At 40.7% G+C, this 19,803-nt stretch overlaps 1 protein-coding gene across 4 annotated transcripts in view; it reads right to left on the bottom strand.

Annotated features, from left to right (window-relative positions):
- MTOR (mechanistic target of rapamycin kinase) overlaps positions 1 to 19,803 on the bottom strand; it is a 68,444-nt gene that overhangs the window by 17,312 nt on the left and 31,329 nt on the right. For all 4 annotated transcript variants that reach the window (XM_075113851.1, XM_075113852.1, XM_075113853.1 and 1 more), the window contains 8 exons: positions 13,844 to 13,919; positions 11,781 to 11,920; positions 9,073 to 9,173; positions 8,087 to 8,202; positions 6,223 to 6,300; positions 5,736 to 5,843; positions 3,531 to 3,656; positions 2,735 to 2,866 (listed from right to left, as the gene is read on the bottom strand). In XM_075113851.1, the coding sequence (XP_074969952.1) occupies positions 2,735 to 2,866; positions 3,531 to 3,656; positions 5,736 to 5,843; positions 6,223 to 6,300; positions 8,087 to 8,202; positions 9,073 to 9,173; positions 11,781 to 11,920; positions 13,844 to 13,919 (877 nt within the window). The remainder of the gene's footprint in view (positions 1 to 2,734; positions 2,867 to 3,530; positions 3,657 to 5,735; positions 5,844 to 6,222; positions 6,301 to 8,086; positions 8,203 to 9,072; positions 9,174 to 11,780; positions 11,921 to 13,843; positions 13,920 to 19,803) is intronic.

Below are 19,803 nucleotides of genomic sequence, written 5' to 3'. Positions count from 1 at the left end.
TAAGGTTGTTTCAGAAGTACCAACGTATATTGCTCCTTTGCCAGCAGATTACATAAGGCAGTAGCGCTAAAGCAACTTGCACTTCCAAATTTTGAGGGGAGACTCTTTTTGAAATTCCTTGGAAAGAACTACGGGGTAAGAAAACCCAAAATTAAAGATTTAAGAAAAAAAAGTATGCATGCTTCACTGGAAACAATTAGAGTAAAGCTCTTGCAATTTGCAAGGTCATTTCAGGTCAGAAACTGCAGAATATGCTTTTAAGAGTCCAGTTTACTTCTGTTCCATCTACAGGAATCAGCTGCTTCAGAGTGAGACAAGAATCACCTGAGCTGAAATGCCTCACTATCCCATTCAAATGTCAGCATGCACAAGTCAATTGTCAGGAAAAAGGGTATTAGCCCAGGGTGAAATAAAAGAAAGTATCACACTATTAACATTAATGGGGGGGCATTCCACAGCTTGTAACCCAGATACCTGCTTAGAACGAGGTGGGGGGTGGGGGGAAATAACAATCTTATAAATAGTTATGCTGTTATGCCAGACATTGGCAATATCTTTTTGCCTATTTTTGACAAAACAGTTATGTGACCCTCTCATATCTAGATACACCCAACAATCTGCTCTGCAGTTCCATTAATATTGAAAACTGATCACTATAAACTGACAGGCAGAGCACTTAAAACTGAAAGAAGTAAGTTTTCTTTAGCAACTGAATTCCTAAGTTTGTATGCAGCCTTGTTACGGTCTATGTCTGTAGAATGCAGCTGCTGGCAAAGGTCCTCGTTAGAAGAAACATAATAGGGTTTACATATCTATCTTTTTATCTGTTGTTTAAGGAAAGATTGTTGTGCAGCTCTGCGAGCGCTATGTGGCTAGTTTCCATCTAGATGCCAGCTTTTTCCTGCTGGATCTGGCAAGTGCCAAAATGGTGGTAAGGAAAACATTTTAGGTCAACGAAGCAACGGAGCAACTCCTCATCTACAGAAAACGGTCATTTCCTACCATATCAGCCTGCCTCAGGAGCTTAATACATAAGGTACTAAGTCAAGTGAACACATACAGTTATATAAAACTCTGGCCTACATACATCACTATGTATAACTGTGTATTACTTAGTTAATGATAGTCACTCAAATAGGAGATAAGGATATACCCAACCATGTAATGCTCCTGGTACCAGGAGAATTCCCTAAACACTTTCAGTGTTTGGTATAAACAAACATTTAAGTCTCACTCCAGACTGCAAACTCTATTGCACCCTAACATAGCTGCTTCTGCCACAGAGCTGCACCTTTAACCATGAATTTCAGAAATAAGCACCTACTTTCCAAGTGCCACAAAAGACTAAATCATTGAGTCGGCCCTTCCAGCAGAGGAGTGCTCTGAGAAAGGGCTGGGGCTTGCACGCAGGTCTAGGATTAGTGCTACCTTGGGTAAAGTGTTTTTTCCCTCAGCACTGTAAACTACGCTCAGTTTTAATGTGTTGGAAAGGAGAAAAAAAAAAAAAGCCTTTAAGCACAGAGCTTATTTCCATAGGAAATCATTCAACAAGCAAGAGGAGGTGATTCTAACCACATCTCTTCCTCCCTCTCATCTTTGCTGCTTTAATAATTTTTTTTTCCCTCTCCTCACGGACTCCACATGTTCTTGCATCTGTTTATTTTAGACACATTGCCTTCCCCCATACCCTTAATTTTTGTGCCTTCTTTCATTCTGCTTTCTACAACCCCACCGGTTTCCTGCATCTTGTCTATTTCTTTATCACAGGTCAAACACACAAAAGGCCACTTTCACTCAAAGAGGAGCGCAGAGAAGACCCATATACTTCTTGGATCATTTACCAAAGAAATAAGAGACCGTTACACTGTTTTACAAAGCCAATAGAACAGGGCCTCATCAGCAGCTCCTCCTGTTTTTTGAATTCAAATAAAGAATAGTTAGGTCATGGCAATGTTCCCACAGCAATGGCTCTGCTCCAGTGCTGGCAATCCTTAAGAAAGGAAAAATAAAAAAAGATGTGGCAGAATATGAGAATAAATGGAGGCTTTAATGTATATTAAAAAAAAAGATAAGTTATCCAGTCTGGAGCTTACTGGATTTGATTATGTAAATTCTCCTGTGTTTCAATGTCAAAAACATTCACCCTAGGCTCTTTGGAGCCAAACTGTTCCCATGACAAAACCCTATGTACTTTTCGGCTGTCTTTCAGTTAAAATTTCAATAATGTCCTTAATAAAAGTCAGTTCTGCTCAGCAGCTAAGTACAAACTGTTCAGGATATTTCTCTAAAACTGGTAATAAAACCCCTTACTCTTTCAGCATGTAACCCTGACCATAGGTACAGTGTGGAGACCTGGCAATCAGCACAGTGGATGAAGAGTCAAGTACCAAGCCCACACAGTAAAATCCTGATGAGGACAGAAGAGCTACTATTCACCGTTAATCTTGGCTGTATCCCTTTGGTACCCGATACTGATTTAGTAAAAATAATCTTTCCACATAGGAAGTAAGATTAGGGCCAGGCCTTCTCTGTCACTACAGAGTTTTAAAAGAAATTTTCAAAAGCTTATCTTCTGAATAACAATAAGGAAAGTGATTAGTTACTCTTTTTGAGGGGAGCAAAAATAAAACTTTCAGCCTTGACTTTATTCTGTGGGGATTATGAAGAGCTAATGTGCATACCATCGCACAAAACCTGAGCAATGAAACGTAGAGAGTACTATGTTCTGCTGTACCTTACGGGCGCTCTTCCACATGTGTTTCATGTATGCATAAGTCACTTGGGGATGTACTGTTGGCAGTGGGTGATCCAGTTGTCGAGATGGATCTACTCCCAAGAGCAGGACAAGTGTCTTATGGGCCAAAGCCTGGAGAAAGTTGCAAAGAGAAAAAGCAGGTTAAAACAAGCTCATTCTTACCTCCATTTCACATTGACCACAGAATTTCTGGCCCCTAAAAAAATACCTCTGACCCTGCAGATAAAACACAGACATAGCAGCCTTACTACCACTCCCTGGACTCATAAGAGCAGCACATGATAAACCATGTGTCTTCATTGGGATCAGAGCATTAGATTCTCATTTCAGAAGCCAGCAGAGTGTGAAATCTCTGTTTCAACTACTTTTGGTAATAAATCTCGTGGTGAATGTTAAAATAGGATTGTACTGTTCAACGATAACAACATCACATTCTAGATTTGACAAAAAGTGCATTAGCAGAGCACTCTTATTATTCTATATTTAATAATTACCAATGCTGTGTAAGAACTTTTGGGTATAGCATGCAACAAAAAACTGGCCCTGAGGCTCTCAGGTATAACACTAGTCCCACAAAAATAACCGTGGCTACAAGCATGAACTCTACCTGGTTACAGTTTTAGCATTTCAACAATTTTTGACTAGTCTCCTCCTCAGAGGAGAGCCCATCCCACTTGGGCAATGAAAGTACTTGGAAATGCTCAAGGTTGAAGCAGCATGACAAAGCCAAATATCCAAAAATCTGCTGTAGAGGGTAGAGCTTGATGATGCTCACCAGTCTCCCACTCTTGCCACACAGGCTGGCATACTTGAGCCAAGTTCTCATGTCCTCATGAGGATTTACAACAAGAGATCGGACCATCAATATTCTTTGCCAGTCTTCCACAATTCGTTGACAGCCCTGAGACAGAAAGGAAGAGAGAACTTGTTAGCGTTTTATCTCCCATCTTCTCCAGAGCCCTAACTCAGAATCTGAAGGGACTTTTCCCAAGATGGAGAGACTTTAGTACCCATAATTCACAGCAGGCTGACATTACAAACCAGCTGGCTCTTTCTTTAGTACTGCAATGTGTGAAGAAGGTCAAGTCCTTGACTCTTACTCTCTGCAGCCAGCTCAGTGTTTGCAATCTAATGATATCCTCTAATGGAAAAAGGAGAAAAGCTTCTAAAGCAGAAATGCATCCAAAATATCAGGAAAGCTCTTCGTGCAATTCCAAAACAAGTTGAGAGTTTTATAACCTTTCTCAACCTAGTTTTAAAGCCTATTTTAGGTTTAAACAGTGACAATACGGCAATGGTACAGAACCAAATGGTTGCAAAGATATTTTTGTTATTGCCCTTTTTCTTCTCCTTGCATGGGTTGATTTTAGAGGCTGGCATGACTGAACTGATATTCCACCAGAAACTGCAGTTCTAACTGCTGCGTTGCTTGTGAAAGCACTGTCTGGTTCTTGTCTGTCTGAAGGGAGAGGCACAACACTGTCAGTCAGAGCAGGATGAGTCTGTATTTCAAACATTCAAAGTTGCTACAGAGCAGCCATCTTTTGGAAGGGACAGTAACAACCAAATACATGGCGCCTGGTGTAATGGCCAAGTACTTCAGGGTAACAGTGATGCTCTGAAGTTCATATTGATCCAGAGATGACTTAGACTTAGTTTTGAGGTAAACAAAAGAATTTCCAATGGCAGCAAGCACCTTAGCAGCAAAGCATCTATTTCTTTCCCTTTTTCCTTTTTCCCCAAAATTGAGGGCTGAGAAGTTAAGCAAAGTTTATTCTCTAACATCCAAATAAACCTCATTCAATAGGCATTTTAAAATTATTAAAAAGCAGCTATAAAATGTGCAAGAACTGTATGTACTGCATTCAGGCCTATAAACAGCTGTATTCAGACACTACACTTCCTGTCACTCTCAGCTTCCCCAGCCCAGTGGAATGCTCCTGAGCTTTTCCAGACAGGAATGCAGATGGGAGACTAAAAAGCTTTGCCACAGTTTCCCAAACAGCTAGAAAATATGCAGCAACAGCCTTTCATAAAGAGGCAGATATAGCAGTCGCGGTGAAGGACTGCACAGGGAGAAATTCTTCCTCCAGGCAGTGTATCAAAATTTGGTGTAATGAGCTTTTTACCCTAATTATGCTTCCGCCCCACACCGCTTCCCTTGCAGGAATGACCTCTTTAAACAATATTCCTGTGTGTACTACTTCATCTGATGATATTCACTTGCACTGTAGGCATGGCCTCTTGTAAGGAAATGGTCTCAAAATATTTGGCTGATCTAAAACCTCAGAGGTGCTTTGGATTTTTGCTATTTAGAGTAAGAAAGGCACAAACTTCTCTTTAAATAGAGGAAAAGCAGCATTGGTAAAGGTCTCTTAAGAGGACAAGGCTAATCACAGAATCATTTAGGTTGGAAAAGACCTTAAAGATTGCTGAGTGCAACCATAAACCTAACACTGCCAAGTCCACCACTAAACCATGTCTCTAAGTGCCATCAATCAATGGGACACGTTCTTGTAAGGAGTCAAAAAGGAACAGGACAATCTTTTACAAGTATGCGAATTCTCTGTCCAGTTTTCCAGCACTGTGACAGAATTCACTTCTCCTTAAAATGCAGCCAGCCAGGTAAAAAGTTCAAACTAGCCTTATCAAAACCAGTATTTCCAGGGGCGTTCCAACACTGAGACAAGCAGCCTTGGAGATGTTACTAGCCTCTCCATTCTGTACATATCTATTTCAAGGTTTAAATCACCCTACTACAGTGTCACATCAGTAGACACCTCAGGAACATTAACCACAAAAAGGCCAAACCACCAGGACAAACGCAAAGGAGACAGACAGCATGCAGTCGTGTAAGCTTATGTGCTGTTGGGATAGAAAAAGAAATGGAAAGATTTGCTGAGCCATCGCACTGACTCGAAAGGAAGCTGTTCAAGCCAGCACATCAGCATCTCTGTCCTTGATCTTTACATAGATGTACCTGCAGTCTTTCCCACCAGATCTGGCGGATGATCTCACGACGTTCTGGTACAAGTTTGTACTGGATAACCTCTTCCAGCTCTGACAGCATCTGGCAGGATACCATAGCCTGAAGGAAACAATCACATTCCATCCCAATCACTACAGAACAAATCTATAATTAAGGAACAGTTTTTTGGTGTCAAAACCTTAAGTACATATGCTGCCCAATAGCTAAAGGACTGACTGCTATATACTGGTATCTAGACAACCTGCTGGTTCAAACTTTCTAAATGTCAGTTCTTATTTCTTTGCGGGGGGCTCACTTTGCTGTTTAATTTGTCCCAAAGCTGCTCCTATGAAGTTGTATTTCTGATCCGACATGAGCCATTTAGCTTGTGGGTCTACACAGGTTTTATGTTTGATACAAGCACTACTCAGAATTTTCATGCAACTTTTAGAGACAGTCTGAAGCAGCAATGAGTGAAGGCTGAGAGTTAGACACTTACCCCATAGGCTCGACTGTAGCTCTCTCCTGCCATGGCAGTCAGCTCAGCATCTAGCAGATCTCTGGCTTTGTCAATGCACTGAAATAGAAGAAGATTTTGGGGCAAAGGTGGTGTGTTTTATCTAGAGTCAACGGTTGGAACTGCTATTCCTCTGCTCCACCTCATGAACAAAGCTGGCATTGTTCCCATTCTCCAACAAGAAAGAGGAAAGGATGTTATCAATAGAAAAAAACTGACAGGAAAACAGTGTCCAGGGCAGATACAGGGGAAATCAAAGGTGTTTCATTTATCACCTGCACAGTCTGAAGTTTGTCTTTCTACCAAACAAAAGTTGCGGTATTTCTAATCCTATTGTCATTGTAGAGATCATCATTAATAACATTTATAGAGGAAAAGAGAAGTTCAAATTTTAGTGCAAGAGAGTCGGCTACACAAAAGCCTCAAGAAATGTCTCTTGATAATATACAATGATAGAAAATAGCTGTCACTGTTTTACGTAACCCAACAGGTTTTTATGAATTTTACAGGACAGCAAATTCCATTTCTCTTCTTCCAACTAAGACATGCTCTTCAAGCATGAAATAAATCCTGCTCTGGTTCCAGTCATTATATAATCTCTCATCTATAGTTTTTCCTGTTCAAAATGTTAAAGGTTAATCACAAACTCTACCCCTTTGAATGCTTGGCCAATTTTACTGTGCACATCACCCAAAAATCTATGTACGAGTTTTGACAGAGCAAACTGAATTACTCCTTTATCTAAGTTGGCAAGCCAGCTCAGAATTCTGAGAAATGGTACTTGAGCCTCCTTGGAAAGTAAACAACATGCTTCACATCTACAGAGGGAAAAAAGTCCCAACTCTCTGCAAATCTCCTCTGTGACAAACAAGCATACCAATATGGCTCTGTTCAGACTCATTCCTTGCCTTGATTTCTCATCTCATTCTTAAGATTTCAGATTTAACACTGCTACCAGAAAAGTTAGAGGAAAAGTTCTGGTACATGATATATATGAGCGCTTCACTGAAAAAGCTGCATCAGACAGAAGTGCACAGAACACCCATGAAGAATTTTATGTGTGTCTTATGCCACGAATGTCTTTTATCAAGCAGTGCCTTGTAGAATGGAACCTCTGCTGAGATAATCTTTGTGCACTGTCTGTCTAGAAAACCGACATAAAAGTAAAGCATAAGAATGACTAAGAAAGTCTTACACTCCACAGCACTGGACCACTACTATCTGTACACATATTTGTTACTGTGTTTCTGGAAATGCAAGATAAGCTCAATCACCAAGGTCTAATACATCAGTGGAAAAAGGTTATTGGGCAATTCATCGGTTATCACAGAATCCCTGACTGGTAGGGGTTGGAAGGGCCCTCTGGAGCTCACCCCATCCCAGCCCTGCTGGAGCAGGCACCCCCAGAGCAGGGGCACAGGGCCGCGTCCAGGCGGGGGGTGAATGTCTCCAGGGAAGGGACCCCACAGCCTCTCTGGGCAGCCTGTGTCCCTGCTCTGGCACCCGCACAGGGAAGGGGTTTGTCCTCCTGTTCAGGTGGAACTTCCCGTGTTCCAGCTTGTGCCCGTTGCCCCTTGGCCTGGCGTTGGGCACCACTGAAAAGAGTCTGACCCCGCCCTCCTGACACCCACCCTTCAGATATTTATAAGCATTGTCAAGATCCCCTTTCAGTCTTCTCCAGGCTAAACAAACCAGGTGTCTCACCCTTTCCTCATATGGGAGATGCTCCAGTCCCCTGAGCATCTTCGCATGCCAAGTGCTTTAAAACAGCATGTCTTTCCATGCAGCAATATAGACTAGTTAATCTTAAACTAGGTTTTGGGAAGCCAACAAGGAAGATAACTACCTGCTGAGCCAGTGAGAAAAGGTCCTGATGAAGAGCCAGTACAGCCCTGTAGAAAGCACCATCATGCGTGTCCCTTGGGATCATGCAGGTATATTCTTCCATGCTATCCCACTGACCTGCAGAGACACAGATATCCTCAGTAATACAACAGCCTTCTCTGCAAGATAAGAACAGAACAGAACTACACTATGGTGCTTGGATATCAGCAACTAGGCCTGAATGCTGTGTGGTACTTCTACATTTAATTCAGCTCTCCAACAGCTTGTCTTTGGCAGGGACAGTCTGTGTTATATACAGAAACCGTATATATACATACACAGAAGAGATGGACAAGCAAAAGCACAGGCATTTTTCTTCTAGGCAAACTGTTATCCTCATGGAAAAGGTTCTTCCACTCCTTGTGATGAGAAAGTTGAAATGCTGACATTTCCAGAACATTTGAATGAATTAGTGTCCTACAAAGCAAAGGACTAATTTTTCTCAGCAAAGGCTGGCAGACAGCAAGTGATTTATAAGCTTCTCTAGTAAGTATCTGGCTATCAGGATAACTGATATTTGGACCATTTATAGATTTATTCCACTTAAGACTGTCTACTCAGCAGACACAACCTATGAAAATGCTCAACAGATACTTTTCTAGTTTGTAAATAAGTCTGCCACAAATCTGCGAAATTCCATTAATTTCAAGTCTGAGTTATGTTCAATGTAAAACTAAGTAAAAGTGACCAGTTAAGCAACTGATGATCTGCTCAGACCAATAAGGCATTTTCTCTGATACTCGAGACCACATTGGGAGACCTTACGTAAATGTAGGTTTTCCAAAGGGCTTCAGTGTTGAATGGCACTTACTTCATATCCCAATGTAAATTATTTTGTTCTTTGATTTTGCTGTTTCTTATGTTTCGTAGTTCTGAGGTAAGTTAAAACTATCTGTACTTCCACACTGTGAGCTGTCATACAGGATACTACCACACAGGATACATTACCTAGGCCCCAGGCAGCAGCAGCAGCCATCCTAGCCATCTTAGCTTGAGTTTCGTCATTGACCTGTGTCCACTTTTCACAGCACTGCTGGTGGAGCTGCCCCCTAAGAAGAATCCACAATTTCTGATCAGTGAAAAGCCTCTTCTAAGAATTCCACCCTGTTAAACAACCACTTTCCACAGAGATGACAACAACCAGCCCCATCATTCTTTTTATATGGAGTGGAGAATAGGATTCTTCTCCTCTAGTCAACTAGTCTAATGACAAATACCCTATCATCAGAAAATAATTTAAAGGCACACTATGCTTTGAAAACACAAATCCAGATGGAAAGTTTGAATTTGTTCCTCAGCAGTTCCTAATGACTACTTTAGGAACTGAACTGTCAACTCCAGTCTACAGACACAGGAAAAAAGACCCTACTCCGGAGGAAAAAAAAAAAGCAATCAACCAACCACCAAAAAACCAAACAAAACAAAACCCGCCACCATACACGGGATGCTTAAAATTTTTTGCCAGTGTTTGCGCAAGGAACATATGATCTGAATAGCTTGTGCATGGCTCCTGCTATCAAACATTTTCAATAAACACATCATCAAGTTTGAAGACAGAGGCTAGAGAATCAATGCTGCTGTAACCTAGTATGAAGACTTGTCATGGCAAGATCTCAGAGGGGATCTGAATCTTTCATCTCCAGTGGAAAGGGAAGCATCAAGATTTTTTTATATTATTTCTTTTAAATCAACTGTGAATGCTCCATTAATCAAACCAATTACTGTGGGTGTTGCAGTTCCAGAATTTCTCAGCCTGGATACTCTGTAGCAGCGGAATAGCTGCCAACTGTGAGGGAGGCCAGCTTGCTTTCTCTACTGTCATCCTCTCCTCTTCTAAGAAGGAAGATGAGTTAGTCAAACAGAACTGATGGGCTGCCACAGGCAAGACAGTCGTTCTGACAACTTAATGGCCCAGGAGAAAAAAAATCCCAACAAATGAAAAACCAAGCCAAACCTAGCAACAGCAGTAAATCAAGACCTCACAGATGCTAATAAAGGAGCATGGCTCTTGCAGACATATCTACATCAGGAGACAGCTGGCTAAGAATATTTTGGCTGTACTTTCAAAACGTCACTGTACAGAGTACTGAAATAATGAAGCTGTGTTGTATCAGTTCTAGATTAACTGTCATATTCTGCCAAGCAGACTCCAGCAGCACAGTCAAGTTGAACACTACTTAAGAATATTATCAGCAGTCAAAGCATGGAATCCTCAGTCTCAGGATGATGATGCCTCTATAGCCAGTTGCAAGGTAGCAGACAGTACTTTGCAAAGGGACTTTGAATTGCAAAACACATCTGCATAGAGATGGAGTGCAGTTCCACATGAGCAAGCACAGAGATCTTTGTAATTGTTCTCATCACTACAGACCGTCAATAGATGCACAGTATCTGGCTCCAACAGAAGAAAAACACCTTTTTGTAATATATTTGTCACTGATATGTGAAGAAGCGGGAGCTTCAGAGAGGACACTTTACACAAATACATGTCCTGCAGGAGGGAGAAATTCCATAAATCCCTGGCGGGCATTGCCTACTCCTAGAAAACATGACTGAGAAACGCTCAGTAAGAGGATCTGTTTTTCCTGTTGAAAAAGCTACGCCCAATATGCTTCACCCTCATCTAGAAACAAAAAGGGCAGAAAAATGCTGTCAGAATTAGGTTTCTCAAACAGTTCTGTTTCTCTAACAGTAAAATGACTTCACTGAAGAGGAATCTCCTTACCGTGTGTCATCCCATGGGTTCACGTCAGGACCCATCAGGAGAGAGCTCTAGTGACATGAAAAGTTCAGTAGAAAGGCGGAACCTGGACCAAATCACATATGCCCCTGGGTAGAACTGCATGCTACAGTGCACAGGCTGCCTTCTCCAATTATCATCTTTGAATTGAAGTGAACAAGGAGAAAACCAGAAGCTCCCAGTTAACTAGCAAGCTATAAAGTCACTACCAGATCACCCTCTCACAAAAACTGACTAATCAGTTACAGCTTGACAACACACATTTAACATAGGGTTTGAAATACCAAGTGTCCACAAAGACGATGCTTAATGAATGCTTAAAAAAAAAAAAAGAGTAATCATGAAAAACTCAGCCATCTACAACACGGGCAAAGGGTTTTAAAGTGGGGTCATTTATTTGGCATAATCCTACACCCAGGTGACAACTACTGGGAAGCAGACAATTTCACTAGCAGTTGAGCAAAAGACCACACATTCTGGGTAGGCGTAAGTCTGACCATGAATAAATACAGAACTCTCTCAAGGTTTAATCAGAGTTTAAAAAGGAGGGCCACAACAACTCCTTTTATGATGGTTTTTGACAAGTGCTGCCCAGTTAATGTTTCCTGAGAGGCTGCCACTATTTAAAATTTCTTTCTCTGCTACAAATGGGGTTGATCTGATCATAAGACTGCAGATGCTTTTCCAGAGAGACCTTAACTTCTCTAAGCCTTTTGGGATGGGCCATTTGATATGTTACTACCAGTTCTGACTTCAGTGAACAAAGTGAGAAGTCGCTGGAAATAAACGATTAAGTAAGCCGGAGTAAACAGGAATTCAGGCAAAAAAATTTTCACCTGGATGACAGCATCCAGAAGAGTTAGGCACCACTTTTAAAGGCACCGTTTTTCTCAGTCTTCAGGCATTCCCCTCTTACCATTCACCAAGTGCTTCCAAGCAACGCATCCGTCCTAGCATGAGCTCAGGATCATCTTTGTTTGTGTCCATCTTCTTGTCATAGGCCACCAGAGCATCTTCCCATTCATGAAGCTTTTCGTACCAGGTAGCTTGAATTTCCTAAGGAGGGCGGGGGATCAGAATAAATAGCAGGATTAATATAAAAATCTGTGTCTATGGTGGTCACTTAGCCCTTTTTTCATTCTAAATATCCTCATGCACTTCTATGATACAGAGAAAAGCCTTAAGCTAGTGCAAAAACAGGAATCCTGAGTATTGCTTAACCTGCACAGAAATTAACTCAGGTTTACCAGACAGATCAATCCCCTTCTCAGTGCCACTGAAATCAGCTCAGTAGCTGATGCTTTTCCTTTTGGGGAGGGTGAATGAATAGAATAGGAAAAGAGGGTAAATCTGTAAAATATTCCACTTCCCACTGTTGCACACGCTTGCGTTTAAACAAGAACAACAGTCCTGTGTTCAGGAACGGAGGGACTAACTGGAAAAAAAAACCCCAAACCCAAAAAGCACGCTCTGCATCTGGCTACTGCTAGGCCATTTTTCAATACAGCAGGTAGTATGATGTTGGGGTCTAATCATAGCCCTCACAAGGAAAGGCTGTTTGTATCAAAGGCTTTAAAAGTAAGCCAAGCAGTGATCCTTATCAGCTGCACAAACTTTTCTGCAGTCTTTGTTTCTAGATTTTATTTCTAATTTTCAAGAAATAAATGCCTTTATTTTTTTCCATACTTATCTCTGCCAGCGTTATTCTGCTCAGCCCTTGGCAGCTCATGTCTTGACATAGGCTGCAGAATAGATTCTTTTCCCAGCCCCGTGGGCAGGGTCAGTATAAACCATGGTCTGTATGCCAGGTCTTCCACTTAGGATGTTTATATACCAGCCCTTTAACTTCTCAGCTCAGTCATAATATCTCAAGTAAGTTCCTGAAAGTAGAGCTCACGGGTCCTCTTAATTTCTTTTCTCTGCCTATTCTGGCAAAATCCATTTTGAGCTACATTTATTGATAGAACTGAATTACTGCTAAAGAGTGAGGTCAGAATTAGGAGAGCTTTGCTCAATCCACCCAAGGAATCAGAAGAAGCTGCATAGACGTTCTGAAGTCTCTACTTCTCCCAGAAAGGACTCTTTTCCAGTCTAGATGAAAACCACACATAACCCTACACCAGAGGTATTCCACCATTTTGTGCTTATGCCTGTTCCCACCTTCCAGTGGTTCCTAATTAAAGAGGCTGGTCTACCATGTTTCCAGGGCTGCCTTCCCTTTCCCAATCACGTTAAGGCACTGCACGAATTGTCACTGCAAAATCATCTCTTTAACAGAGTAGAACTGGCAGGAGAGCACAGATGCTTTTAGTCCCTGAACACAAATTAAATGCTTATTAAAAAGGAAAAAAAGAAAAAAGGTAAGTCATGCAGAAGAAGAGACAGAACAAATACAGAATAAGGTTATTTTGTTTCTCTGAGCAACACTGTAAGGGACCGGCTAATCTGCTATTCTAAATAATACCTGTGAACTCTTTGGCAGGTTCAACATGCCTCCTAGACAAGAAAGGCTAGAGGCACAACTTCCACTAAATCCTTACCTGGAAGGTGTTGATGCAGTTTCTCAAAACCCCATCAGTATTTAAAGCTTAGATCAGGAACTCCCTCCCTCCCTTTCCAGCTTCTTCTAAACAAAATTACTTATTTTATCAAGATGATAGCTCCCCACAGCTGCATTTAGTCTCAATGATAGCTACTAAATTCCCCTTTAAATCAGGTTCTTGCACAAATCCTTGCAGCCTTCCCCAGCTACCTCACCTGTATGCAGTGTTTGCTAGTATACAGCTAAGTACACAGTATACATCCCCATAGGCAGCAAGGCACCTTTAGTAGCAATGAGGCAATATTGTAAGCAGGGATAGAACCTCAACATGATCAAATGAAAAAACCATAACACTACCACACACAGGGAAAAAAAATAAACTACAAAACCCACGAAGACATAAGACACGGAGAAGGGAGTTATCCAGCAGGACTCACCAGCTCCCCAAAGTGCTTCATGGCATATTCCAGGACCCCAGCAGCTGCTTCTGGCTGTTGCAGTTTATTGTTAATACTGAAAAGGTATGAAGAAAAAGACCATTTAAAACAGATGACAATTATTAGGGGCTGTTATGAGCTTCTGCTTGATAATACCAAGCTCTATCATTTAGAAATACCTCATTTTTCTTTAAAACTTTCAAGTGAATGATTAGACTACATCAGACACACAGCAACTGCATATTTGCAAAACAATAGGTGCACGCATATTCTCTGCACGTATTGTCAAGACTTGTTACACAAAACAGTAATTGTGTATTATTATCAATTCTAAATAGCAGCCTGCATAGGGAGAAGAACAGTCGCCAACAGTTTGAAAGGCATAATTTCTCAAACAGCTGCACTTATTAAGAGCTTTACAGCACTGATTATTTTCCCCTTTCTCTTAAATGGACCACCAACTCCTTTAAAAAAATCAGAGTAGAGATTTTAATGCTTCAGGAAACAATCTACATCATTAGAACAGTTGACAAGTGTCACCAGGAACACACCTGCTGACTTCACAAAAATCTTGCGGCCCTATTTTCAGTTTCACATTTCATATAATCCCTCTGCACCGGTACTAACCAGTACTGGTGCTCTTCTTATGCTGGTTTTCAAGAAAAGCTCCTGCCTTGACAACCAGTCCTCATTCTGTACCAGTGAGGCATCTTGCTTTGCAAGGGCAGCTGAATTTTGTGAAGCACAAGCAAATAGGCTACTCATGAGCCTCGTTCTCCAGTTCAGCAACCTGATGTACAGCTATTCTCTTAAATCATTTCTATTTCACATTGGTTTTCCAATCTCACTATCAGAAATGGCTCTGTCTGCACATTTGTGCTTGGTGATCAGCACTTTTGCTAAACACCAATGTAATGAGAAAATAAACTTTTTATGAAGCTCCTGCCATTTTATAAAGCTTATTTATGAACAGTCTTTTTCTCATTGCTCTCCTCTTTCCCTAGTGGTGCTGGAGAACGAGGTGCAAGTTGTTCAAAGCAACGTCACAACACCTGAGCATGCTACCACACACCCTACAGTCCAATATTAATCCTAGTTAACATTTAGAACGGAAAGAGCATAACCTAACAAAAAGAACATGTCAGCTGAGAGCAATGCAGAGAGACTTTCAACGGTCTTTGAATACACTGCTGTAGATATAGGCAGGTTTCAGAAATGTCCCTTCTTGCCTGCTATCATCAGAATGATTGCATATTCCCCCCCCCCCATCAGAGGCCTGTTAATTAGTAAGACACCAGGAAATCTATAGTATTAAAAAGGAGTACCCTGAATAGACAAAAGAGGGGAAATTCTCAAATGAGTGCTATATGTCTGTGGAAGTTTCCTTTCCTGACTACTGAAGAACCAAGCTCCTAGACATACTCTGGATATCTGGGAAGGTCAAGTAAAATACTCTTGGAAATACAACCTCAGAATGGCTTGAGCTCAAATAAGATGTAGTCTGGCTAAGAATGCACCATAATCACAACTCAAGATGACAGGCACCCGAAAATGGGAAGCACTTGAAACACATCCATGCCTTTTTTTAGCAAGATAGTCAAAGAGCATACTACCTCCACACTTCCCAAGGGAAAGCTAGGCAGCGGTGCCTCATAAAAGTGATAAATGGCTGTCACATTTCATATCCCGATGATTTAAAGAGCCATTGGCAGACACATCACTTCCAGCACGTCAGACAGTTAATTACTTCCAACTTATCTTTCTTGACAACACTTCCTGACAAAATTGGCCATTATCTTTTATTCTTCAACAATTAGCACTGCGCTTTTGCTGATGCTCCCTGGTGCACTCAATTACTCTTTTTTTGTTTCATACTTTCTTGGCTGTCCAAAGTAGAATTAAATGTTTCAAAGCCATCTATGGCTAGGTTAAGCAAAGGGAAGGGAAAGACAGGATGGGGAAAGACTTTGATTTAAAAGAATACACAGCAGGAGATAATACTGTGTTGTCATTATTAATCATAAATACTCTCTTGTAGGAAATGATCTAGCCCACACAGTGAGTAAAGATAGGCAATTTTGTGGACTAGGATAAGCCACTGACTGGGAAATCTGTTAATTATTTCATATTTTCATGTACCACATTAAAATAGTGTATACACAAAATGGGGGGGGGGGGGGGAGAGGGGAGCAACAACATTCATTGCTTTGGCAGAAAGGGACCTAAACACAGAGAAGTACAACTGACAAGAAGAATACAAAAAACCCTCCAAAGCAAGACTTCTGCATCAAAGCAGGCTTTATTAATAGTGCTGAATATTCACTGACTTATTTCTTCAGAGTAATAAAACCTTGGCAATCACTGCACTGCTTTGCTATTCAGTTTTGCAGGCTAAGGGAAACACAGTTGCATGTGGATTAAGTTCTGATCTTGTGTTTTGGAGGGTTTTTTTGTTTGTTTTGAAAGACCTCGGATTTCTGCTTTTTCTCATCCACTGGATTCAGTGTGCTCTGAGTGCTGGAAGTACATTGACAGTTCCCAAAAATTACTACCACCACAGCTGACTGGAATGTGTTTTCAACAGACCCACAACTCTGCATACAAATTCTGAGAGCAGGCCTGCAGACTGTACTTCTCTTGGAAAAGCATTTCCACATGGAGTCCTGCTAACACATTCAAAATACAGGTTTAGAAATCATGGCATTCTGAGCTTCCTTACCCTTTCACCTTCCTACTATTAAGGCCTTGCCCCTCTCCCTGCAGATCTGATGAGGTCTGCGCTCAGGCAGACTCTTCTTAAATTTTATAACACTCTTAAAGCACTACAGAGCTGTTTCCTACTGATCATGCTAGAGACTGGACAGAAAGAACGACACTACAGAAGAGCATCCAGGCACACAGAAGAGGCCCCGAACGACTAATATTCCAGCAGGCAGAGTTGCCAGGGGGTTTTAGTCACAGTATTGCTGCTAGAAATCAAGGCAGTTTACCAGATTAGAATCAGTGGGATATATTTCTCCGTGTATCTGGAAAAAAATAAATAGGAAATCTTTCTGGATCACAGAAGAAGGTGGGAAAGCATCTCTCTACATAGAATCAATGCTCCTGGCTAACTGAGCAGACACTAACTTCAGTCTTTGTTTACTGGGTAGTGTCCTTGCAGCTATTCCTTCGTCTGTTCATTTTTGTTTAGAAGCTAGAAAAAAGCCACCACTACCACCTACTTTACTTGAAGGCTCAGCAGCAGGCCATAAAAGAGGAACCTTATCTCCTTACTTGGAAGTTTTTAGGTATAGGTTTGGTAGGTCATAGGTTACACATGTCATCTTTCATGAAAGGCTTAAGGATTCAGCTATGCTGCCTGGTAGGGACTGGCAGAGTCTTCCAGTATTAATGCTCAAGTAAAATATTTCAAAATTATACTTTTTAAAATGCCACATGCACACACATAAAATCTTCTGAAACTATTTCAAGACAGAGCTGTCTTCATGTTTGCAGGCAGACTATTAAAAAAATGGGAGTCCACAGAAATAACAAGATTTCCTAAGTCATATCAACAAGATTTTTATATAGTTTGAACTAATGTACTAATTTCACTGTTTAATACCCATCATTTGATTTCACTTTTTATGCAATAAACAAAGTGATTAGAACAAACAACAAAACAACATTAAGATCATTATGCTTTCCTTCAAAATGAGGATTAATTAGTTGCAAAACTGATTTTAATCAATTAAGTTTTTGAAGTATGAGTTCGGCTCACCTGGGCTCACTGTGTAATTACATAATGCAGCACAGTAGAATTAAAATTTATGTCAATCACAATAACAAAAGCATTAACTCCTATATTTCGAGTGCACGATCTTCAGCAGCTGTAAGGGGCAGCTGGATAAGGAAATGAGACTGGCACAGAAAGCCTTGTGAGAAGTCAGTTAAACCCAAGATTATAGATAGCTGCCTCACCCAATTTATTAATCAATATCTGTACTGTAGCCAGGATAACAGCCAATCCTCCTGTCCAACCCTAACCTATTGGTAGCACTTGATCACGATGAGTGGGATATCGAAATGTGACAAGCCTTCCGACTGAAAGAATTTTGTTGGGATGGAATAACATAGTAACTGGAAAAAGTGACTACCCTTGGCAAACTCTCTGATATAAGTCTTGGACAAAAGTCTTAAATCTTTGAATTTTATTAGTAGTGAAAGGTTACATAAACCTACAGTTTGTTTATTAAGATATCAAATAAAAATGTAAGTCTTAAAAGTGCGAAGGACTAAAATGTAGCATGCTGAGCTAGAATCACAAAAAAGATGACTATTTAAGAGAAATATACTCCTATTGCTTGTATATTATGAAGGCTATTTAAACAGAAACCAGACACGTACTGGGAATGAAAAACAACTTTACCATCCTCAGCAGGAAGAGCATTCAAATGATGGACTTCTCTTCCACAAACCCCAGGCATTAGTATCTAATGTTTATTAGAAATATTCTCTTTTCTACAGTCCTGGGAGCTTTCCAGTCTTCCATTATCTTTGAGGGTTTCTAACAATATTCTCTGTCACTCAAAATATATTAAATATTCAAGAACTCAGAAGTAAGAGACTGGACCCTTCCCTATCTTCCCATAAAAAGGAAAATCTTTGTTTTAACAGAGCCTCTTCAGGAGGTCCTAGCCCATCTGTGAGGGAACACACGCATTTCCTATTGCCAGAAAGCATCTCAGGACTTCGCAGAGAAACCTTTGCAATAAAAGCAGCTTGTGTGCAAAGTCTAGACAAGAAGCCAAACTTTTTTTTTTGTCTCCCCAAGTTTGATTAAAAAGCTCCTCTGTGACAGATTTTACCACCCTAAGTCAAGCATGTTTTTCCTTCTGAAGAAGTGCTGAAAGCCTGCTTCTGGGATTAGAAGTGGAAGGCACTGCTACTTTGCAGATACTTTGGGGAACAGATAATCCTCTGGCAAAAGGAATAGGCTTTGTTGGACAGTTTCCCCAATTCTACAGTTTATTTGTGTTCAGGCATCCCAGAGTCTTTAGTTCAACAAGCCTCAGGAAAAAAAAATTGCCCCCCAAACACCACCAAAACCCAATACATTTCTATCATGCCACTAAAAATTATTCCCATGCTGGGAACAAATACATTTTAGAAACCAATACCAGCAAAAAGCTGTCTTCAATGAACAGTTGTGATGATTGACTGCTTACAGGCCAGAGTAGCAGCCCCTTCAGCTTTTCACAGCAAGGGCGCACCACATTGCTCACAGGCATTAAAATTGGCCAAATTCCCAATCTTGATATAAATGCTTGCAAATTAAACAAAAACATTCATGAGCTGTGAAAGGAAAAGCAGGGAAAACCATTACAATAAAATTCTTAGCCAGCCCTGCTGATCAGACTGCAAAAAGTTTTTTATCACCTATTTATTAACCCGATTCAGTAAGGGCAGAGAAGGAAAAAAAATTTGCCAAGGAAGATATTTAGCAGAAAAAGGTGAAACAGAGAGCCAAAGTTTTTGTGTATTGGTTACGCAAAGAAAGAATACATTAAATAAAAAAGAAATCACAAATGACTGTAGAAAGTATTAGCATTTTGTTTCTCATCAGACCCTCTCACTTGTTCCACCTGTTCCTATATAATTTCAGAGATTTACAATAATTATTTGCAGTAGACAACAATTTTATCTCACTTCACTAGGGATTTAGTCATTACTGTAAAGCTACAGCAGCATGGAAGTTAGAACATTTAGGAGCATCTCCAAAATCAGACATGAACAGTTTCACACTTCCTTGGAGGGGAAAGCAGTGTTTCACAGAGCTTCAAAGTGTGGGCTCCTGTGATCTGCCAGCAGAGAGCTGATGAGAGCCTTTGCCCTCTCAGCAAGCACCAGGAATTCTAGATTCTAAGCATTTACAGGATGCATATTAAGGGTTTTGCAATGACTGGCTACCAAATAAA

The sequence above is a fragment of the Phalacrocorax aristotelis genome, chromosome 19, assembly GCF_949628215.1.
Source record: "Phalacrocorax aristotelis chromosome 19, bGulAri2.1, whole genome shotgun sequence".
Classification (NCBI taxonomy): Eukaryota; Metazoa; Chordata; class Aves; order Suliformes; family Phalacrocoracidae; genus Phalacrocorax; species Phalacrocorax aristotelis.
The sequence above is the reverse complement of the archived record's forward strand: the minus strand, read 5'-3'. Positions and strand labels throughout refer to the sequence as shown.